Below are 11,198 nucleotides of genomic sequence, written 5' to 3'. Positions count from 1 at the left end.
CGGTGATGTACCCGGCACCCGCAGGCAACGCCGCCCTGAGGCTGCGGGGCGGGAGCGGAGCGTCGGGAAACGTCTCCGGGGCGGTCGCAGCCGGCCTCGTGCGGTGCCGGGCCCCGCGGGGGGGGAGGGTCCGCAGCCCGGTGGGCGCCGGGGCTGGTAAACCGGCGCCGCCGGGAGAGGAGGCAGCGGGGGCACGGCCCCGCTGAGCGTTTTGTGTCGGGGAGATGGAGATTCAGACTTCATTCTTCTCCTCCCTGACCTGTTCTCACATCGAATTTTGTTTCGGCGTGATGCAGGTGGAGTTCTTAGCCCGAGGTCACCGCGGGAAGGGTATGGTGCAACGTGGTTGGGTGCGCTGGTTGGTCCAGTGGCGCTTCACCTACTCAGCTCTGCAGAAGTACGTTTTTTGAGGTCAGTTTTGGAAGCTAGCTGTGCATTATTGCTAATATGGAGTTAGACTGCCCCATCAGAATTACATGAAACTGTAATTTCCTATCCTGAATCTTGATGTAGGCATGTCAGATACTTTGTACTTTAGGTTGCCCTTAGATCTTGTGTTAAGAACTCACATTGCTCTGTAGACTTGCCCTTCTCCTAGCAAAGACAGCAGTCCCACAAGGTAGCTGAAGTGCTGCATGCTTTGTGTTCCTGAAGCCATCTGCTTCAAGCACTGATGTCACTATTCAACTTTTCCCTGACTTCATCCTCTTCTGGAAAGATGGGACTGCAGGTGTCTGCTCTCCCAGCACATCTCTCAGTGTTGGTGGCTGGCGTGGTCAGGGAGTTGGAACGTCCTCTCCTAGAGCAGTTTTAAAGGGTGGACCCAGCAAGCACTGCTGATAGACACTGCACATATGGGCTGGCTGGTGGCGAGCAGCTTGGCTGTGAGTACAGTCAGGTTCCTTTGGGCTCTGCAGGTTAGCAAGAGCACAGTGCTGCCTCTTGTTCCTTATGTGTTGGAGCCAAGCCTTGTATTTCCTCTGCATGCATTGGGAAGCACGTGCTCCGGTGCACCACTGCCTGTGGGAGCTGAGCTGTTTCTTGTCAGCCATCATGCAGGTTCAAGAGAAGCATGGTGTTGCCACCAGCCTGCTGCCATCTACTTCTTGGCACTGCAGGAATGTGTCAGTTTCCCTTTTGCTTAAACACAGCAGCACTCTGATCTGCTCCTGCTGGTAGAAGCAATGGTGTAGCTGTATCCAGCTGTCTGGTGCTGGGTACTAACTTTGCAATCAACCATCTTCATTGACAGAGGATGTGGCTGCACGTTGCTGATGAAAGTGAACAGCTCCATCTTTCTTGTGCAGTGACAGGGCTTGTCAGAGCAGAACTGTGATGAGTGACTCTCTTTAAAAGTGGGAGGATTGTCTGAGGAAGACATTTCTAGGAGTATGGGCTTACTTCCACCTTTGCTTGGTGAACTGATGGAGTGGTGTTGTGCACTTGTGTAGGAGGTTACTGGAAACCGTTTCTTCATGCTAGTATGTCACTCATTTTTCAAGATTGTGTGGATGGCAGCACTATTTTTTAAGTCCCACTGGATATGGAAAAAACAATGCAAATACAGGGAATCGTATAAAATATATTACTTTCTTTTGAGGGCCTTCAAGCTGCACTGTTACCCCTGATGTGCTTTGCACATCCTCATTCTCCTTGTCTCTCATTAGGATCAATTCTCTCTCAAGAGGAAGAGAAGTATAGTTCCTTCTGTCACTGAGAACCAAGATGGACTGGTTTTGAAGGATGACACAACAGACTCCTCATTGCCGTATTCAGAAATTCTGCATGTTGTGTTAAAAACAACCTAATTTTGTATGCTTACAGGCACTGTAGGTCTTTAGCTTTGAGCCCTTCCTTGCTTCACTCTGGCACTGCCTCATGACAATCACAGCTTATCTTCTGTATAGGATGAAAGGAGGGATGCATTCAATTTTGCAACAGAGTGAAAAATGTTTATTAAACAGATGTGTAGATAGGAATTGAAATGGGATTGAGAAGTGGAGACATTTTGTTAGTTGCCAGAGTCATTGTGTTGTGCCTAACGCTGGGTCGATTTTTGCTGGTACACAGCATCTCCTGCAGATTTCTTTTATGCCACTGGGAGGTTTGTGAGAGGCGTTGGGAAGAATGGCTAATCCTGTACTGGGATCCTGATGAACAATGAGATGCCGAATCCTGGAACTGAGTCTGAAGTGGCTGTAAGTCCTGCCGGGGAAGAACGAGGAGATCAGTCTGCTTTCTGCATTAGTTTGGGCTGTTCCCATTGCTCAGCTTAACACAAGCTGAGTCCCTTCATCAGATTTTCACTTGAGTCCTGGACATTGATCTGTGTCCCTATAGGCCAGCAAAAACCTGTGGTCAAGCTAAGAGCTGAGCTGGCGCCACTGCTGTTACCGTGCTTGATACCTGTGGGTATGGTGAGCTTGTGGACAGGAGCACTTTGCTGTTCAGATTCAGTGGAAATCTGAATGTGTCAGGAAAAATCTGAAGAAGCCTTGGCTGCCCTTAGCTAAAGTTCAGTATTACAAACTCCAGAATCTTAGTGGAGGCTTCTTTTGTTATCAGCGCTTTGTCTTGAAGTGGAAGCAGGGTGTGTGGACAGGGCAAGTATAAATGCTGGGCTTCAAGCTTCTACTTCAGTTGTAACGTGTTATTACAGTAGTTAATTAGTTCTGTTTGGTTATATCTGTATTTGTGGTTTGTGCATTGCAGCCCTGCAAAGCGAGGAAAGCAGGAGGGGATGGAGATATAGCAATTAAGGAATCCAGAGTGCTGTGTAGTTGCAAAGTGGCATGAAGCCTCAGCTCCGATCCCTGTGGCATAGTGTGTCCTGCAGCTGTGGGTTGGGACCTGGCAGAGCATTCAGAAAAACTGCACAGCGGTTATTTGTGCTTGGGCAGACGTCAGCTTTTCTTTGATCCCAGGAGTCTCGAGCAGGTCTGAAACTCCTGCAGCCATCTCATGTCTGTTGTGTTTGTGGGGGACTTGTATTTCATGCATGCTTGACTTTCATCCTGAGATTCATACTTTCCTCAGAAGGGGCTTCCGGATGACCAGAGCCATGTTTGCATTCACTGTTTGGTCTCATGCATGTGAGGCACTTTACTGGGTCCTTACCCTTTTCATGGGCAGGAGTTGGAGCAGTGCAGAGGTAGGTTCCTTTGATGTCTGCACTGAAGTGTTTATGCAGAAGTAACGTGGTCCATCTTGTTTAGCACTGCCCAAAAGATGCTGATGAGCAGATGTTAGGCTTCATCACAGCCCATGCAGGTCTTAAGTGTATGGTTGCTAGCCTGGCTGGCTCGGGGCTGTTTGGAAAACAGTGACTTGCTGTTCTTCAGACTTGTACCCAGCTAGGCAGGGCAGCATCTGAGGCACAATCCAGTGTAAAACAAGTTCTGGTTGAAGGTGAAGAGAAATACGAATCGAGCAGTTATCCATGTGACAAAGCTGAGCGTAGCTGATCGGGGGCTGCAGCATCTCTCCTATGAAGAAAGGCTAAGAAGGTTGGAGTTATTTAGCCTGGAGAAGAGAAGACTCTAGGAGACCTCATTGTTGCCTTCCAGTACTGAGTAGGGGGCCTGCAGGAAAGTTGGAGAGGGCCTCTTCACCAGGGTGCATAGCGATAGGATGAGGCATAACAATTTTAAACTGAAAGAGGGTAGACTTAGATTAGATGCAAGGAGGAAATTCCTTTGAGGCACTGGCTTAGGCTGCCCGGAGAAGCTGTGGATGCCCCTTACTTGGGGGTGCTGAAGACCAGGCTGGATGGGAGCTTGGAACTTGGTGGTCTTAAGGTCCTTTCCAACCCAAACCATTTGGAGATGATATCTGGAGATGAAACTGAGGAAGTGCCTGTAACTTTTCCACTTCTAGAATCGCCTCCTGGTCAGAAAAACTTAGCAGCAAATGGGATGGCTTGTGGAAGGGAGGCAGGGAATTTTTCTCCCCGTTGCATTTGAAAGAAAATGGAAATTTTTAAGATAGGGCCGAATAGAAGGAGAGGATGGGAGTCTGGCTGAATTAAAGTTGAGAGATGAGAATAACAGATAACTCCAGAAATAGCAACATGTAGGTACTGTGTAAAGAGGAGGAAAATCACGAAAAGAGTAGAAGAGATTGCCTGGAAAACTGTTGTACACTGTGATTATTTCAGTTTGAAAATACCTGTTTCTCCTTTTCTTTTGTTGTACTCTAGAGGAAAAATTCTGTTCTCTTAAAAACTGCCTGGATGTGGTGCTCGGGGACGTGATTTAGCAGTGGGTTGTTAGAGTTAGGGTACTTTGGTTAGGTTGCCATTGGACTATGATGATCTTGAGGATCTTTTTCAACCTGAGCAATTCTATAATTCTATGGAAAAAAAAAATTAGAGAATTTAGGTTTACTGCCAATTTTGTATTCTCTTTCAGGTCTGAAAATGTGATTAGTGCAGTATGTTGTTATTGGTAAAACACATTTGTTTTCTATAGCTCCATGTGATCAGTTTGTTGATTTTGACTTTCAAATTGAAATCTCCTTTTCACTCATTGCTGCAAATCTCTCAGCCAAAAAAAGAGAACCTGAATTCCTAGGGAATTCTGGATCTCTTGGAGTGTTAGGACAAGGCTTGCTATGGGTTTTTCCAGTTGGCGAGTTGTTTGCTGCTGTAGAGATACAGGCCTTTGTATGGCTGCTCGTAGTGCTGGAATATAGCAATTATACCAAAAACTCCTTCCAGTTCAATAATGGTAGAGCAGTGCAATTAGTTCTCATGTGTAGATGGCACATTTTTCTCATACGTGTAAAGGGCATGATTCATCTTCAGGCTCTGCCTGGGGACCCACCATGCTGCTTGACTGGAACACGTACTCGTTTTGAAAAGCTGCCTGTTCCTGTGACTTAGTGTGAAGTGCATAGATACAGCATGTGCTCTGTTGTTGTTCCATGAGCAGCCACACTAGTGAACCTTTATTTCTTATGAATTCATGCCCCCTGTCCTTCAGCCAGTTCCTTCCTGTTTTTTTGCTGTGCCCATGCCGTCCTTCAGCAGTACTGCTAGCTTGCTTTCATTCTGTCCCTGATTATAACCTGAGTCAGACACTGCTTGTTCTGCAGGTTTTAAGACTGTTTGCATACTGGCCATGTTATGTACTAATTACAGGCTAAACAGAACCAGTAACTAACTGTTCAGTGAAATCTTCAGCATTACCTCCGTGGTGACATTTCCTTAGCGGTTTACTACTCAGTTTCTGTTTTTCATGAAACTTACAGAAATTTAACCTGAGATTATATTGGTTTTGTCCAGTTTGATTGGTATTCACTGAAGGGCAATGTGTTTGTGTAAGTCTCGTTTACATAAGAAGCCAGGGTTAAAAAACATGCTGTTGGAATAAATTGGGAAAACTTGCATTGGGTACATATTTTTTGACTAGTTGATTAATCTATCTATCTATATATATACTCAGGCAGCAAAAGTAATGTTAAATTGACACACAAACTTTGTATTTGGCAACAGTACCTCTTACAAATTAGGTTGATGTGGTAGCATGTAATATTCTTCAATTTGACTCTACAAGGAAAAAAAAGAAAAACTGCAATTCACATAAGTACTGAGAAATGTCCAAATATTCCCTTTCAGCATAGCGATAACATCCACATCTAGGTGGAAGTGGCTTATAGAACGTCACGTCATTCAGACTTCATTTTCTGTTTATTGTGGTAGGTAATTGGGGTAGCTTCTGATGGAGATGATGGAATATAGCCAAATTATTAAAAATGCTTTGCATTTCTGATGCTCCCTTTCTGTTTTTGTTGGTTTTTATGAGGTGTTACAGAAACAATAATTTTGAGACATTTCCATCCCATCCTGAAACAAACAAAATATTCTGTATATGAGGGCTGGCACGCAGATTGGATACAAGTCACTGCTGTTTTATTTTCTGAGATAGCCTTGTTGATGTTATTAGAGCAACAAGATGAAATAATGGAAAAATTGTTCTCACAATAGATAAAGTTCTTATGAGCAGTGGCTTTTATTTTTCGTGTAATTAGTGAAAGGAAAATAGTGTTTAATAGAGGAAGGCAGAGCGTAGGATTTAGGCTTCTGTTGTCTTATTGAATTTTTTGTTTGTTTTATCAAAAACATTTAATTTGTTTCAGAATTTTATGATGGAGAATGCAGTTTTGAAATGGCTTGTTTTTACTGGCACTGTTTCAAAGTACTTTCTGATTTCAGTTTACATGCATAACATAAACAAAAACCCTTCAAATCTTGGAAGAAAGGACAACTGAGAAAGCAAGTCATCTATCAAATGGAATGTGAACTTAACTCTTCATTACCTGGATTCTTTTCTTAGAGATTACTCATGTATTTTTTTACATCATTAGGAAGGCCTGCTGTTAGGTAAACCTTTGTTTTTGCACGTTCTGCTGATGCAAGATGACTCAAAAAAGCCAGAGAGGCCTATATTTGGATTTCTTTATGAGGTAGTTAGTACCCGTGCAAAAGTGAAGCACTCCAAAATGATGGGGGGATGGGAAAAATACAGTTATTTGACAAAGCTAAAGTTAACTTTGAGAGCTAACTGTGCAGATTTTTTTTTTCCTTTGTTGCAGGAACTCTGAAGCTTGCTCTTTATAACGTGAAGTGCTGTGAAAACTGTTAACATAGGAAAATGGACATGTTGCAGATACTGCGTAAAACCACAGAATGCTTGGAGTGTGATCACTGCAGTTTCAGAGGAACGGACTATGAAAACATACAAATTCATATGGGCACCATACACCCAGAGTATTGTGATGAAATGGATGCTGCTGGTTTGGGTAAACTTATATTTTATCAAAAAAGTGCAAAACTGTTTCACTGCCACAAATGTTTCTTTACCAGCAAGATGTATTGCAATGTATATTATCACATCACAGCACAACATGCAGCACCAGAGAAATGGAACGAGGAGCGGAAAGGACAGGTAGAAGTAGGTTCAGATTCCTCCAAAAAGAATGGCACTGCAGAGCCCCAGAAATCTACCCCTTCCCCTGAGTCACTTAAACCTGCCCTTTCTCCTGAGGTCCCCAAATCTGAATCCAGGCTTCAGAAATCATCAGTGTCCCCAGAGTCCCAGAAGTCAGCTCAGACTTCTTCCTCGGAGCCAGAAAAGTCAGCCCAGCTCATGTCCCCGGATTCGGAAAAGTCAGTTCAGGCTGTGTCTCCGGATCCAGAGAAATTAGTCTCAGCTGTGTCCTCAGACTCAGAAAAATCGTCCCCTGATGCATCCCCCGACCCACAGAAGCAATCCCCTGATGGATCCCCTGACCCACAGAAGCCAGCTCCTGCTGTGTCCCCAGACCCACAGAAACCAGCCGTGGCTGTGTCTCCAGAGCCCCGTCGCCATTCCCCTGCAGTATCACCAGAGCCCCGTCGCCATTCCCCAGCCATGTCTCCAGAGCCCCGTCGCCATTCCCCTGCTGTATCACCTGAGCCCCGTCGCCATTCTCCAGCTGTGTCTCCAGAGCCCCGTAGATACTCCCCGGGTGTGTCACCAGAGCCAAAGAAACCTACTCCAGCTGTATCCCCTGAACCACGGAGGTATTCCCCAGCTGTGTCTCCAGAGCCTCGGAGGCATGCTTCTCAAATGCGTAGGCCTGCTTCTGCTTCTTCTCCTGAAACCCGGAGGCCTGCTCCTGCAGTTTCACCAGAGTCATGGAGACCTGGTCCTACTGTTTCCCCTGAACCCTGGAGATCTACGCCTCATGAGATGCAGAAATCTTCCACGGTTTCTCCCTGGGCTTCAAAGGCTTCCATGGAGTCTCGAAGGTCTGCCCCCGAGTCCCGAAGGTCTGGCCCTGTTGCGTCGCCAGAGTCTAGGAGGCTTGTATCTGACTCGTGGAAATCTACGTCCTTTTCTGAATCCCAGAAGTCCACTCTTGTTTCTACTGAGCCATGGAAACCCATCTCATCTGTTTACCCTGAAGGCTGGAAACCTGTTCTGTCCCCTGACACGTGGAAGCATTCTTCCTCTGTTTCTCCTGAGCTTCGGAAGTCTAGTCATGCCGTTTCCTCTGATTCTTGGAAGCCTTCTTTCTTTCCTGAGGTCCGTAAGCCTGCTACTTCAGTGTCTCCTGAATCTTGGAAACTCTCCGAGTCCCGGAAATCTATGTTTTTTTCAGAAACTCAGAAGTCTACCTCTGCTTCTTCCTTTGAGGTTCAGAAACGAGCCCATTTCCCTGAGCCTCGGAAAAGAGCTCTGTTCCCAGAGTCACGTAAATCTAATCCTGCTGTTTCTACTGATGTCCAGAAACGTGCTGTCTTTTCTGAGACCCAGAATAAGGTTTCTGCTTCGCTCGCTTCTACTGAAGGCCAAAAACATGCCTTATGTTCTGAAGCCCAGAAGTCAGCTCTTGTTTCTCCTGAGGTCCAGAAGCATGCCCTATTTTCTGAAGCCCAGAAACTTGCTCCCATTTCCCCTGAAGTTCAGGACCATACTTCCTTTTTGGAGTCTCAGAAATCAACTTCTCCTGAAATTCAGAAACACGGCCTCTTCGCCGAGACTCATAAACAGGCTCATTCTCTTTCTCCTGAGACGCAGAAACAAGCTCTTTTTCCTGACTCCCAGAAATCTGCTGTATCCCCTGATATTCAAAAGCAAGCTGTATTTTCTGAGATGCAGAAACCTGCTGCTTCTATGTCCTCTGATGTCCAGAGACATACTGAAACTACTGTACCTTCTGAAATCCCAAAAAACATCCTGTTTTCTGAGTCCCACAAATGTGTTCCAGGTTTTTCCTCTGAGCCCCAGACACCTAGTGAGTCTGGTGAGAGTGACTTTCTTTCTCACACTTTAGATGATCAGAAACCACTGGATGACTTATTCTCACCAGATGAACAATCCATATTAGCCAAAGAATCACCCGAAGACATGTTATACTCATGCCCAAAAAAGAAGCCCAAGAAGGAAAACCAGGACAACTCAGATTCTGAACTGAATAGCAGCGAGTGTGGAAAAGCAGAGATGGACTCGATGGAGATGAAGGAGCAAGAATCCAACAGTGACCAAGAGCAATATGATATGGAGTCCTCTGATTACAGCAGAGAGAGCAAAATGGATGCAGCTACTCCCACTCAGCCACAGTGTGTTCTTCAGTTTACCGAAGAGAAAGAGGCTTTCATTTCTGAGGAAGAAATAGCAAAGTATATGAAGCGTGGCAAGGGAAAGTATTACTGCAAGATTTGTTGCTGTCGTGCAATGAAGAAAGGTGCCGTCTTGCATCATTTAGTCAACAAGCATAATGTTCAGAGCCCATACAAATGTAAAATATGTGGCAAGGCTTTTCTCTTGGAGTCCCTTCTTAAAAACCATGTTGCTGCTCATGGTCAAAGTTTGTTGAAGTGTCCACGTTGTAATTTTGAATCAAATTTTCCCCGAGGCTTTAAGAAACACTTAACCCATTGCCAAAGCCGTCATAATGATGATACACCTAAAAAACATTTGGACAGCCTTGAACCACTTGAAGAACAAATTTAACTCGTATTTTTCCTTGTGTTAGAAAAGCTGAATTTACGAAAGTGTTCAAAAGTGTTGCTGTATGTTAACCGAGTAGTTTAGCTGATCTGACAAGTCAGAAGATGCATGGTTTGTTGTACTATGTTTAACTTGTCTTATAGCTGTTTTACTGAAATTATTTACTTTCAGAAATCATTTTAAATACATGTCCATGTCTTTTTATTACCCATCAGTAGAGTCATATTTTTTTGGATGTACTATGTTTTTGAAACCAAAATGGATACAAACTAGTTTTGTAAAGATTTGTAAAACCTACAGGCAATTAAGGACTGGAGTGGCAAGCAACCCATGTATTTCTGTGAAGAATAATCTTGGTTTTTCGCATTTGGTAGATGTCTTATTTTTAAAAATGTTTTTATCAAATTTTTAAGATGAAATTTCTTACCAAATTAAAAGTGAATGAGCCAGGCACGAGAAACTACCAACCCTTCTGGAATAACTTGGCCCTGAGGTTGTAATTGAGTGTATAGTCATTTGTTGGAAATTTCTTGCACTCAATTCTCTGTCTTTCTTGTCTCAGTCTTAGAAGCATTGAGGTACTTATTTTGTGATTATGTATTTTGGCCATGTTTTAAGCATGAACTAATATACATTAAATTGATGAATTAACGTCAGACTACGTATAGCTCAACATTTTCTCTTGATAATTCAGATGTTTGTAATGTCAGGAAAAAATACATTTCTTGTATCTGGTGAAATGTTATGCTTTAACCTTTTAACAATAAAAGAAAGCACCCAAATGTGGCATTGGCCATTTCTCTTTTCCTCCAAATCAAGAGCAAAATTTTTCATGTTCAACATATTGTCTTTGGCAACAGAAGATGCAAAATTACCCTAGAGTTCTGCTCTGAATACTTCAACTTTCTAGGTATCAGCCTATGAAAACAAAGTTTGTCTGAATTTCTGGTCTGCTTCAGAAAAACACGTCAGATGTAGATGAAGGGAAACGGGAGTGTGTGCACTCCTAACGTGCTTGCTTTTCTGCTATTTGTGTATTAACTGATCAGAAACATAAGCACTTCATAATTCAGCAGGAGCGTGGATTATAAATGGAGGTAGTACAAGGAAGGTTATCTTCCCTAAGATAAGTTGTGGGTGGAGCAAAGCAGTTGGAAATGTTGGCTTAGACCTGGAAGGTGATAGTATTTTAAAAAAAAACAAAAAACGAAACAAATCCCAAACCAACAACAACCAAACGAGAAGGTATCAGACTGGGAGATCTCCATGTGTAAGCTGCTACTTAAGACCTTCAGAGTGATTTTGTTGAAGCCTGTGTTGCGTCTGCTACCTTGTGTTTCAAGAATTCTGGAAGGGAGGAAAAAAGCATTTAAGGCTTTGTATTTGGATGTCTTCTCATTGCTGCCTGTTAAGAATATGCTTTCTTGCAAGGTGCTCTTGCAGAGGAGCAACTGTACTCTGTCCTGCCAATTGCAGCGTCATCCCCTTATTGCCATGGGCTCAAGATGAGAATTCTAGACTTTCTTTCTGTGAGTGACTACAGAGAAATCTAAAAGACAAGTTCATTAATCTAGCTCTTGACTACTAAAGCTCAGCTAGTTTTACTTCGTGTAAAAGCTGCCTTCCTCTTCAGCTATGGTTTAATCAATCTAGGCACAGCCATTTGGTTAAAAATATGCCTTATGCCATTGGAGTAACAGG

The 11,198-nt window shown here is 43.8% G+C and overlaps 1 protein-coding gene across 3 annotated transcripts; it reads left to right on the top strand.

Moving 5' to 3' along the window:
• Positions 146-10,284, top strand: CHAMP1 (chromosome alignment maintaining phosphoprotein 1). 3 transcript variants are annotated; one of them, XM_021414474.1, is made up of 3 exons: positions 146-411; positions 2,071-2,198; positions 6,595-10,284. In XM_021414474.1, exon 3 carries the CDS (start codon positions 6,654-6,656, stop codon positions 9,498-9,500), a length of 2,847 nt encoding a protein of 948 aa, XP_021270149.1. In that variant the 5' UTR covers positions 146-411; positions 2,071-2,198; positions 6,595-6,653; the 3' UTR covers positions 9,501-10,284. The 3 variants fall into 3 exon arrangements, with proteins under 3 accessions (XP_021270149.1, XP_021270161.1, XP_021270139.1); XM_021414486.1 differs by lacking the exon at positions 2,071-2,198 and having other exon boundaries at positions 146-397; XM_021414464.1 differs by lacking the exon at positions 2,071-2,198.

The sequence above is a fragment of the Numida meleagris genome, chromosome 1 (assembly GCF_002078875.1).
Source record: "Numida meleagris isolate 19003 breed g44 Domestic line chromosome 1, NumMel1.0, whole genome shotgun sequence".
Classification (NCBI taxonomy): domain Eukaryota; kingdom Metazoa; phylum Chordata; class Aves; order Galliformes; family Numididae; genus Numida; species Numida meleagris.
This window is presented reverse-complemented; position numbering and strand designations above follow the sequence as displayed.

Excerpts from the sequence above, each read along its gene's own strand:
- CHAMP1 (XM_021414486.1), top strand. The coding sequence starts at position 6,654 with ATGGACATGTTGCAGATACTGCGTAAAACCACAGAATGCTTGGAGTGT.